Source organism: Piliocolobus tephrosceles, chromosome 8, assembly GCF_002776525.5.
Source record: "Piliocolobus tephrosceles isolate RC106 chromosome 8, ASM277652v3, whole genome shotgun sequence".
Classification (NCBI taxonomy): domain Eukaryota; kingdom Metazoa; phylum Chordata; class Mammalia; order Primates; family Cercopithecidae; genus Piliocolobus; species Piliocolobus tephrosceles.
The window spans coordinates 34,193,173-34,213,106 of NC_045441.1; the positions used below are offsets into that span (position 1 = coordinate 34,193,173).

General features: G+C 49.0%; 1 protein-coding gene across 1 annotated transcript in view; it reads left to right on the forward strand.

The window, feature by feature from the left end:
* Positions 1-19,934, forward strand: part of ADCY1 (adenylate cyclase 1) — a 138,335-nt gene that overhangs the window by 101,682 nt on the left and 16,719 nt on the right. The window contains exons 12-14 of the mRNA XM_023226479.1: positions 3,576-3,665; positions 4,531-4,784; positions 5,093-5,219. Of these exons, the coding sequence (XP_023082247.1) occupies positions 3,576-3,665; positions 4,531-4,784; positions 5,093-5,219 (471 nt within the window). The remainder of the gene's footprint in view (positions 1-3,575; positions 3,666-4,530; positions 4,785-5,092; positions 5,220-19,934) is intronic.

Below are 19,934 nucleotides of genomic sequence, written 5' to 3' on the forward strand. Positions count from 1 at the left end.
AGTATCAGGCTCGAAAAGCAGTGGGGTTCCAGCTTTCCTGGGAGCACCATCAGTGGTGCTTATAGCTGATGTGGAGGAAGCAGAGCGGAGACTGAGCACCCAGATTTGTCAGCTAGGACAGGAGAGGGGATTCAGCTCACAGCCAGTGTGTACTGGGTCAAGGTTTGATTGAATCACAAGTATTTAGGCTCCTGTTCGCAGGCTCTGCACCGGGCTCTGAGCATCCCTGCTGACTCTAGGCCAGGGAAGAGGCCTGTGCGAATGGCTGTGGGGATGGAGGTGAGGGAGGTTTACAGGAGGCCAGCAGGGGGTAGGTCAGGGCCACCCAGCAGAAGACCATTGTGGCCTGAGTGGATGTGGCGGGTCATGCAGACAGAGTTAGTTCCAGAACACATCCCCAAGAAGGCCGAGTAGAAATGTTTCCCTCCCTGACATTGACAGTGTCCAGAGCCAGGGTGCCCAGGGCAGTGTGGCAGCTCCATGGCCCCTTGGGATCTTCACCCCTATCTGGCTTCCCCATCCACATCCATCAGGGGTGTGCCAACTCCAGGCTTGGGCTCCAGTTCTCTGGGCCCAGGGTTGCCCTCTGTGAAATGGCGGTGATGATGCCCCCCACCTCACTGGCTTAACATGAGAATTCAGTGAACTCATTTGTGCAAAGCCTGTGGAGCAGGGCCTGGCAAGCACACACTCAGTTGGAGTGTTCTGAAGTCAGATGAGACAGAGAAGGCTGAGTGGGGGTGGGGCAGTGGGTGGAGCTCATCCTGGGAATCAGGGTGGGGAGGTGCCTAATCCTGTCCGTCTTGGTGGGGAGGGCATGCAGAGTCTGTCTTTGTCATCTGTGGAGGGTGGCAGAGTTGACCCAAGGGTCCTGCTGAGAGTTGAAAAGGAATATCTGGGGCAGGATGTGGACTTTTTCTGTCCGGGTTGCAGGCTGAGGTTTGGATGGCTGGGCTGGAGAACATCAGGAGCAGGCAGAGGAGAGGAGGAAGCCCGGGAGGTGCGCACTGGCTGGACCCCGGGGTGCTGCAGGTGGGGCAGACTGAGGTCAAGGTGTCAGGCACATTCAGAGGCCCTTGGCAGAACCCTGGGGACGTGGGCACGATGTGGTCCACAAGGTGGCTGGGTGTGCCTCGGATAAGCTGCTCCCACTCCTCTCACCCTAGCCTGGTGCTCACGGACCTGCATTTAAGCCCTGCTTTCCGGACCTGCATTTAAGCCCTGTTTTCCTTATCCTCCTTCTCGTCTTCCTAGAGCTCTAAGGGAGGCGGATGGGACAGGCTCAGGAGCGCGTTGCGTGCACCCAGGCTGGCTAGGGTAGAGGCCACATCCCATCGTAGGTCCCCAAGCCAAGGTGTGGAAGGTGGGAGGTGGTGGAAGGAAGATTTCCTCCAGTTATGATACTTGAGTTAACCTAGATGGCTTTGAAGAAAAGAGAGAACCTTGGCAGAGATCCTTAAGTTGGGGGGAAGGGAGCCTCGCCGCACAGAGGGGAGTGTAGCACCACCAGAGACAGCCCAAGGGCTTCATTCTAGCCCCTGTGAGTACAGACGGTCAGGAAATGGTGCCTGCTTTTTCTCCCTCTCATCCTCAGGTGACATCATCTCCCGAAGTGCCACCATGGCCACTTTGTCCATGAGCCCATTGGGATGACAGGAGTGGCTGAGGAAATAGAGTGACTGGTGTCCACAGTAGGGGTCGTCCTATCCACTGGATTCGAATTCTCCCCTGCTCAGGTCACCCTTTGGTGAACGTTCACATGGGACACAAGTATCTTAACATTTTTCACCCACTCAGAGAGGTTTATCTACATGCTTTTTCCCCAGACCCCCTTGTCACTAATTTTCCAACCATGTCTTTCCCAACTTCCTGACCATCCAACCAAACTGTTGTCCACAGCTCATGAATCAGTTTATGACTGTACATCTCGCCATTTCTCCGTGGAAGCAAAGTGCCCACCCAGGAGAACTGCCCAAAGTTCTGCCCACTGGGAGGATTTCCCTTCACCATTGTCCCTCAGGGCTGTGTCACATGGGCTGAAGTGTTGCAGCTGCCACAAGGCCTGAGCTTCTCTTACTCTGTCACCTAATCAGAGGGAGCTCCCCTGAGGCCAGAGGTGCAGACTGGGAGAGAGAAGGCAGGGTAGCAGGACTGGGGACTATGGTCGTTGGGGCCACTTTGTCATGTCACTTACTTGTGCCTTAAGGGTCTGCTCAGAGCTGATCATATATATTAGCACTTTCATTGGATGATGGAGGGCTGCTGTTCACACCGAGCTTTATGGCTGGGTGGGTCAGGTAACACCCAGTTCATGATGGAGAGCTCAGGTCATACGGTAACTTGGTGGCCTACAGGTAAGGGTTCAGGCTCTACTTAGGCCCAGCAGCAAGCCAAGAGCCTTTCTCAAAAGGAGAATAGTTACCTGCAAAAGATGGCAGGATCTTGCTCCAAAATCTTGTTCCCAGGCCTGTGGTATGGCTCCTGCATGGGGGCCTGCCAGTGGCTCTGGTGGCCTCCCTTAGAACACTGAGCTCACGCCAGGTGGAAGTGGGGGAAGCAGATGATGGGAGGCTGCAGTGGGGATCAAGGACTTGCGCCCGCGTCTTGCCCAGAGGCCAAGATGGGACCGGGAGGGAAGTGCAGTGAGCCATGGTCAGTAAAGTGAGCCTCACACTGCTGCAAGAGCAGCAGTTCTGAGATCAGCAGAGCCCACTGGGTTGGTGAAATACCCAGTGGACTCTTGGGACTTAGGAAACCCAGAACTGGATCCCAGATCCATAACCCACCAGCTGGGTGAGTTGGGACACACTACCCTGTCCTTTTCCATAGAAGAAGTGATACTGGACTGGGTGGCAGTTGTGCCACCTTTTTCTCAACTGTAGAGCGGAGACAGTAATGATCTGACCTCATGTGGGGGTTAAAGGAATAACCGTGTAGCCCGTGAAGGGCAGCCCAGCTAGTCGGGGACTCTAGCAGGGTGAGTTGTTTTCTGTAAGGCCCCTGTGGGTATTAATTTTAGTTTATATTTATACTTTCAGAAGTGTTAAGTATAAAAAGGACTTCTTACTTTTATCCATGAAATCACTTTTTGATGATTTCAAAATGTCTTTATAATAAATAGATTTAAAATAAAATTTCTAATAACTTAAGAACTCTATAAAGCCTAGTGAGCAAAATAATAAAATTTATTTAGAGCATATCAAAGAAGACACAAATGAATGGAAATTTGTACCATTTCTGAAATGGAAGAATTCAATATAATGAAAATACCAAGTTAATCTATCCAGTTAACTTCAGTGCCAATCAACGTTACAATGCGGGTGGAAGGAAGGGAAGTATTACTCTTTGTAATTTAAAGACTTTGTAATTTAAAGACGTTTTTAAATTTGGCAGCTTTTCACCTGGGAGAATAAACAAATGAAAACAGCCAAGAGACCTGTGAGGAGGGTGAATAACGGGTGTGGACCTAGCAGCTTGCAGGTCATCTGCACATTCCGCTGTAGGAAGTATTAACTGTGCATGTGACTCACCTTGGTAATCAGAGGGTATTTTCTAAATTAACATTTCTTATTCAGTGTTTTCCAGGGTGCCTGACGATTCAGATTCGCACTGTCCTGTGTATTTTCATAGTGGTCTTAATCTACTCAGTAGCCCAAGGATGTGTGGTGAGCATCTCCAGCTTGCAGCATGCACTGGCGTGGGAGAGGGCATGACATGGAGGACCAGCCTAGAGGCCAGGACCCAGGGCTGCAGAGACAGGGAGTTCAGCAGAGACATCTGAAACAGGCGTGGGGCCCCGAGAAGCGAGGGAACAAGAGACTTTACTTAGCAGAGGAAAATGCAAACTCTCCCTGGTGAAAGGAGCCTGGCTTCTTCATACAGTGCAGAGGACAGAAGCAGGGGTGGAAAAACAGGACAGAGATGGGGCAGGAGGAACAGGATGGAGCTGGGCAGCAGTAACAGGATGAAGCTGGGCCAGGAGGAATAGGATGGAGCTGGGGGTTGGAGTGAAAGGATTGAAATGGGCGGGAGTAACAGGATAGAAGTGGGACAGGAGTAACAGGATAGAAGAAGGCAGGAGGAACAGGATGGAGCTGGAGGCAGGAGGAACAGGACAGAGCTTGGGGCAGGAGGAATAGGATAGAGCTGGGGGCATGATTAACAGGACAGAGCTGGGCGCAGGAGGAACAGGACAGAGCTGGGGGGGCAGGAGGAACAGGTTGGAGCTGGGGCAGGAGTAACAGATGGGAACTGGGGGCAGGAGTAGCAGGTTGGAGCCGCTGGGCTGGAAAGCAGGCAGGGCTGATCCCACCTGGTCCTCCCTGGAGCCTCTTGCCTGCTCTGGCAACCAGTGGGAAGCCTTTAAGTGCTGTGAGATGCCATGAGGTCTGCAGCTTGGTGTGGTGGCACTGGGGGTGGGTCAGAGCAAAACCTTGGGAGACCTGCTTGAAGAGGGACACCTGAGCATGCTTAGGGACTGCAGGTCCTCACCCGCCCTTCCCTAAGCCCCTGTGACCCCTCCCTTCCCAGGTGGGCTGCCTGCCCTGGGCCTGGAGCTCCAAGCCCAACAGTTCCCTGGTAGTCCTTTCATCCGGGGGCCAGCGCACAGCCCTGCCCACCCTGCCCTGCGAGTCTACGCACCATGCCCTGCTCTGCTGCCTGGTGGGCACCCTCCCGCTAGCCATATTTTTTCGGGTGTCCTCCTTGCCAAAAATGATCCTGCTGTCCGGGCTCACCACGTCCTACATCCTCGTACTGGAGCTCAGTGGATACACCAGGACTGGGTAAGTATGTGGCTCCTCGAGAAAAAGGCCTAGGCAGAGATGCTACTGAATCTGTGTGTATAGATATGCATTATAGGCTTCTGATTCCAGAACTAGTCAAGATGAATTATATACAAATTTTTTAGTTTGGTGACAGTTTCTCTTCAACCCAAGTTCTAGCAAGTGACTCTTGGCCAGGGTAAATCCCAGCAAGCTGTTTTTGGGTGTCACCCCCTGAGGGTCACTCTGAACGGTTCTTGGGTTTGGTGGCAGAGTCTTGCCCTGGAAGCTCGGCACTCACTTGGCTTTTCTTCCTCATCTTCCCCCAGGGGTGGTGCCGTCTCCGGGCGCAGCTATGAGCCGATTGTGGCCATCCTGCTCTTCTCCTGTGCGCTGGCCCTGCATGCCAGGCAGGTGGACATCAGGCTGAGGCTGGACTACCTCTGGGCCGCACAGGCAAGACGAGCCCTTTCTGCTTTCTGGCGGTAGGGGATTTGGAGGAGGAAGCAGCCTCCAGCAAGCATCTGGCGGGGGCTGCTGCAGACACCCACACACCGTATGGCCTTCGAAGGGCCCTCCTCAGCAGCGTGCAAGGCCAGGCACTGTCCGGGGTTGGAGGAAACCTGTGCTGGGGGGTGCAGGGAGTGGGAGCCACGCCCTGTGGGAAGACAGTTCAGAAGGTTGTGGGGTGCATGTGATGGAGAACTGCCTGATGGTCAGAGTGCGGCTCTTTCTCGAGGCATTGAGTCCCCCTTCCCTGAACAGTGTGTGCAGTGGTGGTGCAGAGGGGCTCAGCCCCTGCAGGGCTGGGTGGTGGCAGCAGGTCTCATCGGGGTCATTGGGAAACACAAGAAAATGCCAAAACTCTCACCACCTACTCCAAATTTAGTAGGTCAGCAGGTGGGGGCTGGACGTCTATATTTTTACGTGTACCCTGGGAAATTCTGACGCAAGAGGCATAAGCACCCCTCTTTGGGAGACTCCATGGAGTAGCAAACATGTGAACTGGCCTCAGGTCCCAAACATCTGGGTACCAGGCTGGAGAGGAGTAATGCATTCCTGAAGTCAGTAGGTGGCTTTCTGTTTGGACATGATCCTGGCAGTGACTGCCAGATATTCACCTTGAGTTCCTGCCGCAGAGCCACAGCAGGGGCGTACCTGTGTCCACCCCATGGCCAGGGGCCAAGGCAGCGTGTGCTTGGGGGCTGGTGTGAGCATCTTCACACCAACTCCGTACTCCACAGGCCTCCGGACAAGCATTCAGGACCAGGTTACCTGGGTTCAAATCCCATTTGTGGGATTTGCAAACTGTTTCACCCTGGGAAAATTGCTCCTCCTAGGTTTTCTCCCCTGAAAATCGGGAATGAAAGCTGATTAATATTAGCTTTAGCAAGAGATAGTCTTATTTTGACACCTTTTGAGTTAGCTCTTCAGTGTTGGAGCTATTTGATCTCATTCAGTCTTCAGAACAGCACTGCCTAGGAGCTGGAATTACAGACAAGAAAGCAAGGGCCACTAAAGTAACATGCCAGAGTCGGGCAGCAGCCAGAAGCTGGCTGAGCTGAGCTGGGATCTAGCTGCCATCTGTGTGACCTTTGGGTAGGCCCTGAACCCGTGGAGAGCGCTGTGTCTGGGGCCAGGCAGGACAGGAGCATTTTTACCCTAGGCCTACTCTGCAGCCAGTACTGAAGGCAGGCACCACCCAGAGGTGGGGTGCAGACACCAGACAGGCACAGCCCAGAGGGTGGCCAGGAGGAAGCGTGGCCAGGACCAGCTGAGGGCTCACTGTAGGAGCAGGAGCAGGCTTGCTGCTGGAGTTGGGAAGCCTGTCAATTTCTTGTCCTTGTTCCTGAGGCTGACTGGGCATCAAGCCATGCAGTTAAGTGACCAAAACTCTGGTCAGCAGTAGCAGGGGTGACAAAGGTTGGGCCTGGCATCAAGTAGTCCTCGTCCTGAATTCTGGCAACTCCATGTAGGTAGGGTCTGTGTGACTTTAACCAGTGATAGGTCAAGCTGTCTTTCTGCTTCAGCATTAAAATGGGGGGGAGAACCCTAATCCAGGTGTGCAAGAAATAACTGAAATTCTCTTCCTGATGTCCTTGGCCACAGGCCTTGTGCAAAGTAGGTGCTTGGTGAGGCTGAGCAGCCCTTTGTCTAGCAGCCTGTTAAACTCTGTGGTGAGCCATTTTTTGGGGGGATCTCTTTCTGGGAGGGAGGGTTAGAATGGGATGAAGGGTAGGCGTGAGGAGCAACTGGAGGCAAGTTATCACTCATGAAAAACATGAACACAGTTGTTTCCTCTAGTTTTATTCATCTGGAAAAGACAGAAGCATCTCAGTGGGTTTATGTCAGCATGACAGGGCAGGATGCGTATTTAAAGGCATATTTAAAGTGATGGAAATTGTGTTGTTGATTTGAGTAAGCAAAAGAAAGAACATATACATACATCACACACACACACACACACACACAGTCTGTATGTGTATCTATATACATGTGTTCACAAATGCTTGGTGAAAAACATGGCTTATTTTTTCCTTCACTGTATAATAGCTTTATTGAGATATATTTCACATAACACAATTCACTTGTTTAGTGAACAGTGGTTTTCAGTATACTCACAGTTCTGCAACCATTACTATAATCAATATTATAATATTTTTATCTCCGTCAAAAGAAACCCATACTCATCAGTTAACACTCCCCATTTCTCCCCAACCCCCAAACCCTAGGCAACTACTAGTCTACCCCGTCTGTGGATTTTCCCATTTCATTTATTCTTCAGCCTGTGTATTTAGTTAGTGCCTGTTCTGGGCAGAAGACATTCCTGTATCCTACTAGATGGAGCTCTGAGCTAGCCTTGCAGGTGGGGAAGACCCAGATTCCCGAGGGACTCATGATCTGGCGCTGTCTTCACTGCATACCTGAATTCCAGGTTCCGGAGTGGGCAGGGGTTGCTGAGAATCCTTGCCCTTTGGCCCCTCCTGGGGAAGTGCTGCTGTGTGGTGGGCTCGCTGTCAGCAGGGCTGTCTGGATAGAACAGGCCCTAATTCCTGCTGTGGAGTGGGAGGGGACCCTGATGGGGGCATAAATACATCTGCATTAAGCTGTTCTTGCACTGCTATAAAGGAATATCTGAGACTGGGTAATTCATAAAGAAAAGAGGTTTAATTGGCTCACAGTTCTACAGTCCGTACCAACAGGCACCAGCATCTGCTTGGCTTCTGGGAAGGCTTCAGGGAGCTTTTCCTCATAGCTAAAGGCAAAGCGTGAACATACATGTCACATGGTGAGAGCAGGAGCAAGGGGTTATGGGGGAAGGTGCCACACACTTTAAAACAACTGGATCTTGTGAGAACTCTTGACTCTCACGAGAACTCTATCATGAGAACGGCACCAAGCCATGAGGGATCTGCATCCCTGACCCACACACCTCCCACCAGACCCCACCTCCAACACTAGGGTTACATTTCAGCATGAGATTTGGCGGGGACAGGTACCCAAACCGTATCAACATCTGAATCTGACTTATCACCAGAGGAATGCAGGCTGTGGTGGGAAGTGAGTCCTCACACCAGAAGGCCTGACTGCAGCTACAGTGGGTTTGTGAGGAAGCAAAACCAGGCATACTGGAGAAGAGCCAGTGTTTCTCTGGGCCTTGTGCGATGCTTCAGATTCAGCTACGGGAGGATGAGGGATGGGGTTGAGGGGAAAGGGACAAGGAACATGGCAGAAAGAGGGAGTTCTTCAGCAAAAACTGTAAGAGGAGTCAGAGCCCAATCATAGGGGCCAGTGCTCCCTCCAGGCCCCCTGTGGGAAGTAGAGCTATAAAGGGAGGGCGATAGGCCCTGATCCCTGTCTCCAAAGGTGGTCTGACAGTGGAGTGTGACACAGAGCCCGGGAGGCAGGTGGGAGCCCTGTGACCCACAGGGTCCCTGAGGAAAGCAACTTGCATAGTCAGGGGTTGGCAGGAGGGCACCTCAGAAGTGGTCGTGTGGAGTCTGGCCACACTTGGCCATCAAGTGAGGGTGCAGAGTGGGTCTCCAGGGGGCTGTGCATGTATCACAGCCTGGGCTGACAGCAGAGGGCACACTCTGAGGGGGTGAGTTCAGGAGCCCTTATGATGCTTGGACTATTTGAAAGACAGGGGCAGGCACAGGAGTGCCCCAGGCTGATGTGGCACCTGGGGCAGCCACAGTGGGAACAGGCGCTAGAATCAGGGTAAAGGGAGGGCTGCCTGACAGGATTCACCACCTTCAGCCGAGAGACACAGCCAGTCCGCGGCAACCATGCCAAGAAGAACCAGGAATGCTCTTCTCCCTCGCTACTGTCCCCTGCTCCTGCTCCCCATTGGCCAAACCTGGCCGGAAGTAGGAGTCCCAGGAGCCTGTTGGTAGAGTCCTTGGACAGGCCTCCCTGGGACAGAACCAGTGGGAAACGGACTGCAGATACAGCACATACTTGCCCTAAAAGGGAGATCTGGCCAGCTGCAGTTTGCTAAAGCCACACCAGGTAATGGGAAAAGAACCTCTTTATGATGGGCTGTGTTGCTGAATTTGGTCTTAGTTTGGCTCCGGCTGCCTATCCAGGGCGATCCAGCTGGCTGGTCTGGGAGGATATGTTGACCCAGCCGTCAGCTGGCCTCTCGGGTTCAGATCTTTTAGTTGCAAAAACCTACTCAGAGCTTGAGAAGAATGGACTTGAGATGAGCTGGAAAGACTGGAACAGCCCGGGCCGGTGAGATCTGGGGTTTCTAGGTTATTTACTAGGGTGCCTGATTGGCTCCTCTCTCAGACAGCAGAGTTGGGCCTTGGCTATGACTCTTCCATTTGAGGGATACTTCTGGGAGAGACATTTTCCCTCATCTGGGTTGACATGGCTTTTTCTTGGCTTTGGTGTTCTTTTAAATGTTATTAAATGCAATATTTGACCCTGCCATGTTGTTCTCCATCCAGTGACACCCCCTAGCAATGCCCAGTGAGCATACCAGTAATTTTAGGGCTAGAATGCATTCCTGGACCTTGGGGTAGCCCGGGCAAGTCTGCGGATCTTTGTGCATGCGTGTTACAAGAAAGGGTTGCCCAAATGGAGTCCACTGCCATGTTTGTCTGCAGATAGGTAACAACAAATGCCACCTGCTTTCCCATAATCCTAGCAAAACACAGAACTTTCTAGACTTTGCCTGTTTGCCCTTGGACATTTAGGTATGTAGTACAAACATTAGAGTGCCTCAAACTATTGCAAAATTACCAAGCCAAACACTAGGTAGGTTAATTATTTACAGAGACTGGATTGGTTGTTCAAACGTGCACAAACAGGCTTTTCCCTTGGGAGGCATTTTCAACCTCTTTGCCTGTAACTTTTGTATGCTTTTGTTCCAGTGTCATTTCTTTCTTTGCATTCAGTAGATAATCATCATGGCAATTATAATTTCAATGTTTATGCTATTTAGTATAGAATGCAGTTAAAACAACTTATTTCTCTACCAATAAATGCTTAATTTGATGGTAATTCCCATTTTGCAGTTGCCATTATTAACACTTAGAGGGAAGGTTTCCTAAGATGTGGTCGTGGCACAGACATGGAATTCCTGGTGGCAGAAGCCAAGTTAGAGACCTGGTTCCACCTCTTACTCTGGTCACTTGTCTTCACACATGTGACAGTAACACTTGTCTCAGGGGGTTGTGGAGGTGTTTATGTCATATAAAGCCATGGTCATCATGCTTCTTGGAGCCCGAAATGTTGTACGCTTGTTAGTCATCATCTTGTTCTCTGTTACTGCCCATAGGTTTCACATCTGGCCTTTGGGTGAGTACATCCTCACAAACAGCTTTTATGGAGGGACAAATGGTTCCAGATGTATCCCAGCTGCATCCTGCAGCACACTTCTGTGGAAACCCCTAAGGAGCCAAACCTTGGTGTGCAACCTCAGGACCCCACATCCATTAGGCCCCACGCCCACTGGAAACACACCCTTTGCCCATCTGAGAGTGCACACTCAGCCTCTGGCAGGCATCCACTCTGGACCTATGCACATAGTGTTACCACTGGCCTCATCCAACAGGTGCTTATTGGGCACCAAAGTAGACCTAATCCTGTGCTGGGGATGCTCACATGGTTGAGGTGTAACCCCCGCCCTTGGGTGCTCATGGGCTGTTAAAGGAATCAAACACAAGCCACAGAAAATTTCAATACAGCGAAGGGCATGCCATGTAAAATGTAGACAGGACCCTAACCCAGGCAGGTGGATGTGATATCATTTAAATATAATACCTCACCCCTGAGGCTTAAAGGATGAGTAGGAATTAGCCAAGGGAAGGGTAGAGTGCTAGGTGGGGTAAGTGTGTCTGTCTCCTGAGATCTTTGTTTTTATTGTTATTTTTAAAAATCAGTTCATAATACTGTATTGTGTACTTGAGATTTGGTAAGATAGCAGATATTAAGTGTCCTCACTTCCCCAACCCTGGATACACACAAATGGTAACTGTGGGTGGTGATAGATGTGTTAAGTAATTTGATTGTAGTAGTTGTTATGCAATGTATACATATAGGAAACCATCACATTGCACACCTTGGATATATATGGTTTTTGTTTGTCAATTAAATATTTCAAAATAAAAGAAATGCTAAGCACACAAAGACTTACCAAATCTGGATCTCAAGAGCAAGAAATTAAATGTTAGTCAAAGAAGAAAAAGGGTCTTTCAGTAACGTTAAAGGGTAATATAGGGGTCAATTTATCAAGAGGACATAGTCCTAAACATTTATGTACCTAAAACAGATCATCAAAATACCTAAAGTAAAAATTGATAGAACTGCAAGAAATTCTTCTATCTATAATTATAGTTGGAGTTTCCAACATCACTTTCAAAAAGGGATAGAATTACTAGACAGAAAATCAGTGAGGATTACAACACGTAAGAACACTGTCAACCAACTTGACTTAATTGACATTTATAAAACATACCATCCAACAGCAACAGAATATGCATTCTATTCAAGGACACGTGAATATGAGCAATACAGCAAATCTCAAGAAATTTTCAAAAGGATTCAAATCATACAAAGTATGTTCCTTAACTACGATATAGTTAAATTAGAAGTCAATAACAGAAAGATCTCTGAGAAATCCTCAACTAAAGAATATACTTCTTAATAACTTTTAGTTCAAAGAAGAAATCAAAAGGAAAATTAGAAAGTAATATGAGCCAAATGAAACTACATATGAGATCAACATTTGTGGGGTTCAGCTAAAGCAGTACTTGGAGGAAAATGTATAAAACAAAGCACCTATATTAGAAAAGAAGAAAGGACTCAAATCATCCTAAGAAGCCAGAAAGGAGGAAATTAAACCAAAGTAATCAGAAGAAATTAAATAATAGAGACCAGTTTCTATAAATGTTTAAGGAATAAAATAACAGGGAAGTGTTATAATCAGTTTTATCTCAATAGAATTGACAACTTACAGGGAAGGATACAGATCCTTTGGGTCTTGCTCTTCACCTTTGTTAAGAAAAACCAGAGGAGCATTAATTCTCAGACTGATTTTGTCCACTCCTGAGGCAACCAGAGGAGCATTAATTCTTAGACTAATTTTGTCCAAAACCCTTAGAAATATACGGTTTTTGTTTGTCAATTGAATATTTCAAAATAAAAGAAATATTAAGCTCACAAAGACTTACCAAATCTGGATCTCAGTTGAGGCAAAACCTTTTCAGTGCTTTACCTGATGCCTGGTGAATTATAAGATTTTTTGTTCTTGCCAACGGAGGTAGGAACAATTCTCAGCATTGTATGAACTTTGGGGGTTGTTCCCTACAGTCCTTTCCCTAACCTGTGCTAATCCCTAGATGATTCTTTCTCTAGCCTATGCTAATCAGTACTCAACTAGAGACTTGAAGAGACCCAAACACTCTGTTCTCTCTGGTATTTTCCCTTTGAACTCAAGCTGCCTTGGGCTTCCAAGCCCCCTAGCCTTGTCAAATCTGGGAGACCCCCAGGCTCCACATGCACTGCCTCTATCTACGGCCTGGAAACTCTCCTAGCAGTATGCTGGGCCATTGTAGGCCTCATCACTTATTCCCATCACTCAAGGATCACTATCTTTCATTGCCTCCTGTCCAGTATTTGGAAAGCTGCTGTTTTGTATAGTTTGTGTGGTCTGCTTGTTGCTCCTAGGAGGGCAAATTGAATCCCCGTTACTCCATCTTTTCCAGAAGTGGAACTTCATGTGGCCATTTAAGTGTCTTTGACCCCAAAACTGGTCATTATCCCCACGTAACAGGTGAGGGCCAAAGTAAATGGCCAAAGGTCAGAACCGAAATCTGCCAAACCCTAAATGGGCACTCTCATGGATGCCATGCAGAGCATGTCTCAGAAGCCTTCTCCTGCCAAGTTAAGTACCTTCCAGAGTGGAACGGCTTTCTGGTGAGAGCTGTCTTTAGGCAGAATCCTGTGAACACAGCCAAGAATTAGAAGTCCTCGGCTCTGAGGCCTATGCTTCTCCCTCCACAGCAGTCAAGATTTCGTATGCATTTGTGGGTGGAGGGTTTCTCTGAAAGGTTAGATCTGGGTTAGAAGGACCCAGCATAACTTCAACATAGAGCAAAAGCTCCAAAGACCCCAGAAGTTGCTTTCTGCCCACAGTGTGGACTCTTTGTGGAGAGCAGTGTGGTAGCAGTGTGGCAGTCACCGTGCAACAAGAAAGAAGATGTCTGTGGTGTGTCTCAATGCCGTGTTGGGCTTGAGCATGTGAAGTTCACCTGCAGGCCCTAACTTAATCACAGCGCAGTTTTGCTTATCTATGACCAGCCTACAGAACTCAGTTCTGCTAATGCAGGCACCTCAGTGTTCTCAAGAGTGTGAAACATAGCACCTCAATTCCTCCCTGGTTCGAGAAATGTGGGTAACTCCAGACTTTCTGATGAGGAAATGGATCCTTCTGCTTTAAGGCACCAGAGGCTGTCTGAAACAGCAGACCCACGAGACAACCCCTAGGACATCTCTGCATCATGGAGTGTGGCTGCTTTGCATTTTTTTCTGTATGTATGTGCAATGAAAAATCCAGATTTTCTACAACAGTTTGTGTTACATTTGTAATCACAAAGACACACATGTTTAGCACAGTTAGTGTCCATGTGGAGTGACCAGGGCTACTCTTGCCTGGCTAGTGGTTGTGGAAACAAGGGAGCTTGTGCTGGCAACATGTGCTCAGGGCCAGGCTCTCAGCCCTCCCCAGGACCTTTCAGCTTCAGAGTGCTCCCCTGTAGGATGGCCTCCCTCACATTCTGAGTGGGTAAATTCACAGTGGCCTCCTCAGCTCTGAGGCCTGTGCTTCTCCCTAGGCTCTGCTGCATCTTGCAGGTGAGTTAACACAGACATGCCCACAGGCTGCTGCTGCTAGTCAAGGGAGGAGAGGAGAGGAGACTCGATAAGGAGAGTGGAAGACAGAATACCATGAAGGCCCTGGGTAGGTGCTGTCTGCTCCTCAGAAAGGAGTAATTTATTCTAATTAAGGGGCTGAAGAGGACTTCCTGGAGGAGGTAGCATTGGACCAGGCCTTTCACTGTGGCAAGAAATGCTGACTTTTTGAAAAGGATAATTTCAGTAATTCTCTGGTTTCAATGTCTGCCATTTTACCCTGGAAACTTCAGTCACTGAAACTGAGCTTGATCAATTTCCAGCAGATCCTACCCCCACATTTTATGTTGGTGTAAGTGGAAATTCAAAGCTAGGAAAGAGGACTGTCACAGGGCCTTCACTTCATTAGACAGACTGTGTCTTCTGCTGACAGAGACTGGATGCTGTCTTCCCAGCCTCGGTTTCCCTCCATGTACAGTGAGGGTGGACCTCGTGGATCACTGAGAGCAGATCTCCCAGGAGCAGGACCAGCTGTGCCTACTGCAGCCTCATAGCTTCACTGTTAGCGCAAGCTCTCTTTACCTTTTTTTTTTTTTTTTTTTTTTGAGACGGAATTTTGCTCTTGTTGCCCAGGCTGGAGTGCAATGGCGCAATCTTGGCTCACCGCAACCTCTCCCTCCGGGTTCAAGTGATTCTCCTGCCTCAGCCTCCTGAATAGCTGGGATTACAGGCGTGCGCCACCATGCCTGGCTAATTTTGTATTTTTAGTAGAGATGGGGTATTCTCTGTGTTGGTCAGGTTGGTCTCGAACTCCTGACCTTAGGTGATCCACCCGCCTCAGCCTCCCAAAGTGCTGGGATTACAGGCGTGAACCACTGCGCCCGGCCCCTCTTTACCTTTTAAAGTGGCATCCCCGTCTTGCTTCCTGTCTGAAATACTGGACACAGCCCTGCCTTCAGCTACTACGTTGACTCATCCTAAGAAATGAAGAACTACCAAGCATTTCAGCACAGCAGGACTTTCAGCTCAGAAGCTCCTTAGGAGTAAAGACTTCATTGTCAGAAACAGAGCCAGCCTCTGCATTCACCACTGCCGGTTCCAGCATTTCTGTTGGGGGTGGATGTTGGATAGTCCTGGTATATTCGAGCTGATTTGCCATGCAGCTCGTGAACTCCAATTCCCCCAGCTATGACATCACCACAGCCTCATTTACACCACGGGGCCATGAATGGGACAAACACATCATGAGGGCTGTGGTCTGCCTTTTTATTTCTTGGAAAGAGAAATGCAACAAGATGCTAAGTATTTTATAGAAACCACACGTGCATGTGTGCATGCACACACAAACACACATATGTTACAGACACACACACACACACACCACTCATGGACTTCCCAGGGCAAGGTGGAACATGTACATGTGCGTACCTACATCCACACGTTGTAACTACAGCATTTGAAGATTTATTCTCTCATTTTCTAGTAAGAGTCAGGGATAACATTTTTAATTCATTTAATTGTTCAAATTTAAAATTAAGATTTCTCTTTAATGTAGTAGAATAATGTAAATCACATTTCTCATCATGAAGCCTTAATGAAATGCATTTTTGATCTAAAAAGAGTTTTTCATCTGTTCTGAGCTAAAAGGGAAGTGGAGCTGATTGGAGCAGCAGGCAGCAGGGACCTACATGAGAGGCCTGGGGTTAGGGATGGCATTGGCAGGACTTGGTGGGTCTAAAGTGCTGAATTGGGTGCTGGGTGAACAAGGACACTGAGTTGGAGGCTTAAGAACACCTGCACCACACTCAACCTGCCCTATGCTGTAAACAGTGCTTGTAAAGTCTGTGCGTTGGCTGGAAAAATAATTAGTGAGAAGCAGGCATGTGTTCATGATATGTGGTCCCTGAGGTGGCTGCACGAAGCTCAGTGGGAGCTGAGACCTCTCTCCATGCCTCACCCTCCCATCAAGCTGGTCATTTTCGTGCATGACCGTGGTCCTACAGTTTGAGAAGAACACAGAGCTAGGAGCTGGCACCAGAGGGACCCTGGTAGGCTCAGGTTCTGTGCTCACTGCAGCCGCTGAATTGATAGAAAAAAACTGCACAAAATAAAACTGAACGGTCATTCTGTGTTTAAAGTACAGTCTTTTGAGCACAGAGCAGGGACAGCCAGTTGAGTACCAGCTCATGCTGAGAGGCCTGGGGAGTTTGCTGGGAGCCCTACATTTGGCTAAAGCCTTGCCCAGTACCCTGCCTAGGAGAGTCCTTAGCCACAGCCCAGCTTACCTGGACATCCAGGCAGAGAGGGACCTTCAAACCAGTCACCAGTAAGAGGAGTGACCAAAGAAACTGAAAGTAGGACGTAGGGTGAGGCCTTTTCAGTCCTCCCATCCTGGTACAGCTGGTCTCTGGAGCACACTGAGGACGGAACCAGGGTCGCTGGACAAAAGATCCAGGGAGGGAGATTTTCATTCAACGTACGTTGTCCACCGGCTTGAGAGTTTGAGGTTAGATGAAGCTGACATGTACAGTAGTGAGTCCGCCATCTCTGTGAGGTGTTCAAGGAAATGCAGATCACTGCTCAAGGAGATGAGGTAGACTGGATTCGTTAATTACTTTAGAGGTAAGATTACCTCTAAAAATGCTTCTTGGAATACTGATATTTGAGGGAAATATCAAAGCAACCTCCCCAGTAGCTGGAGAGAGAGCCGCGGACAAGGTGGAGAACATGCGGTGGTCGTGCACCTCTGCTGGGGGACGGGAGGGTGGGAGGCTGGTAGTTGATAGGGGCACATCAGGGACATAACTACATGGGAGGGAAGGAGAGTGGAAAAGTGGGAAATATTCCAGAGTTCAGCCCTGTAGAATTGCTGCCTACTCCTGGCACTCTGAGTTGGGCTAGGTTGCGCTGCAGTCGCAGGCCTCCTGAGGGTGTCAGTAGTGTTCGTCAGAGAGGGCGAGTCCTCTTCTCACTATATGTCTGGTGCAGTTCAGCGAGAGGATCATGTCATCGTTGTCCTCCAAGAGTCAGGCCCGTGGACCCTGGAGCTTCCTCAGTCCCGCAGTACAGAAGGGGGACTGTGAAGTCGAGGCTGGCCACTGAGGGTCCAGCCGGAAGCCCCCCCTTGGTCTCCCTGGTCTTCAGGGGCTGGGTCTGCACAATCCTCTTTGTCCCTGAAAGTCAGTGGTGAGCCTTAGGGACTTCTACCCCAGAGCCCTGCAGGAAGGAGAGAAGCCACTGGCATCCATTCCAGGGAGACTCACTGGGTCAGGGCATGCAGCTCTACCCCTCTGGTGTTTTTGCCCGCTTGACAACAGTTTTGGGGCCACTCTGGACACATGCACCTTGCCCAGCCTGCCCAGCGCGGGCCACCCTGAATCTCAGGATTCATCCATCCTTGGAGCAGTGACACCATGCAGAGACGTGCATCACCTCTTGCTTGCTTGCTCTGATCTTTCTGTGTCCCAGTGGCATGGGTCACAGAGTGCCTCTTGCTTAAGGGAAAACCAAGTGTCAAAGAAGCTGAACATGAAACATTTCCGCCCCAAAGTTAGAGACTAAGTTCCTCTAACCTGGGGGCTGAAGACTATTGTCTTAGCTGCTGCTATGCTCGGAGAAGTTCCTTTCCCTTTGCACTTTCCCAAAAGAAGGTATTTGTGGACCCTGAGATGCCCACAAAGAGGGGTGTGTGCACCTCAGGACACCGGATGGTTCAGTGAGGTTTGGGGAGAGGGCATCAGAAAGTCTACTTATAGTGATTGTATCTGAGAATTAAGAAATGTTCTTTCCTGATGTTGAAGAATGAACTGGCAGTGCTGACCTGACACTGGCCAGATGCCCTGTGTCACTTGCAGGAGGGAGGCAGGGACATCACTTCCGAGACAGAATGAGTACAGGACCACCCTCCCTTGGCTGTACCCTGGTAGTAAACACGTTATTGATTCCAGGTTCTGAGGTTACTGGTCTTGTTAGTTAGATAGAAGACTGTCAGGATGACTGTGGGAGTCACTCATAGCACATGTCGGCACACGGGGAGTTGCCAAGTTATGCTGTTTGTTATTTTGTTCTCTTTTCCAAATGCAAGCACTCTAGGCTGTGAACTCTCTGAGGCATCATGTAACTATCACTAGAGGCATCCTGGTCAGTGATTTCTGAAACAGAAGGACACTTGAGAAGGGAAATGCCTTTTTAAAGAAACTGTGCCATAAAGAGAACATTCTGAACATGTTGGATGGACATGTGATTTTGTTGACAGGAATAATGTGTGGTGCCCACTACTCTTTCTTAAAAATAGAGTTTCCTGGTGGGAAAATCTTATAGACTGAGAATTTCAGTGGATTTTCATCACATTCGTTAAAATATATAACAATATAATTTGTGCTTGGTTCATGAAAATAAGTGGCACAGGGAAAGATGGATGTTTCCCAGTCAAATTTCAACAAAGACCTTTGCATTTGTGGATGGATTAAGAGATATATGACGATTTTGGAAGGACAGCAGCTCTGATAGCCCATTAATCCAAGTGTGGAAATAAGCAGAATGTAGATGCAAATTTTTTATTCACAGTGCCATAAAGTTAGAATATGGTTTTTAATCAAAGCATATTCAGTTACATTGTTTTCACTAAAATACTATTAACATTAACAATAGTATTTTGGAGAGAGCAGAAATTTTTGTGCCACTAATAAATAAAACAAAGCTATTATTTAAGAAAATATTCTTTACTTTCTGTTTATGTCACCCTTTACAAACCTTTCTTTTGTGTATATTGGAGCCTGATGTGTTAACACGTAATTAATAATGTGGGTCCTATACAGAGGTGTTTGTCCAGAATGTCATTATTGATGGGAACTTGAGTTGAAAGCAGCGCCAGAGACCATCTGAGGCTGGAAATTGAAGGTTTCTGACCTTTGAGCATGACCCAGCGTAAGTCAGCACCATGCCCGTATAGCCGCTGCGTGGGCAGAGCCCGGCTCCAGCCCATCTGGGCAGCCAGACTCCAGCTCTGGTCTGACCAGGAAGGTTATGGTCCCTGGGTTTCTTTTGTACTCATCTGCTTCTTCCTTATCTGGTCTTCGCTCCTTAAGGGACAGGAAGAAACAGCTGGCGCTGTCTGTCTCCGTGGGTCACCCTGATTCACTGGCATTGTCTTCCCAGAACACACTTGCACTAGGCCTGCCCTGCATGCCCTGCCTGGCTTCACACACACCCCCATCCTCGTACCTGGCCCTCAAGGCTCGGGGCCTCCTCACCTCTATCCTTGGAAACCTCCACTTCTTTGTTTTAGCTGGTGGAATCATTGTGTGCAGTCTAGCGGCCTGTTCTTGGGCAACTCAGCTCTGATAATATCAGTACTGCCAGAAAGCAGCTGTGCTCTTTAGGCTTACTGTGGGGCGTGCTGTCCCCTCAGCCCTTGTTAAGTACAACCCTACAAGTATTCCCTCTAAAAGTGAGTGTGTTACACCCATTTTACAACAAGAAAACCACGGCACAGTGAGGCTGCATCTGCTGGCCGGGTCACCAGTCACCTAGGGGGACATGAACCAGGGGAGCTGGCCTCCAAACCATGGCTTGCAGTGACCAGGCCATGGGCCGCTCCACAAGGGCAGTCACTGCACAGTTTTTACTACATTCAAGAGTTTGATGCCTCCATAAATGCTAACACATACTTAGAATCTTCCCCAAGCTTCACTCCTTACAGAAGTTGGGTTTTGTGTGAGGGAAAACAGGGACTCCAGTGGCTTCTGCCTCCTAGGGCTGTGCTGCGCCCTGCCAAGAGCCCTTCTTGAGCCCTCACAGTGGTCCATGAAT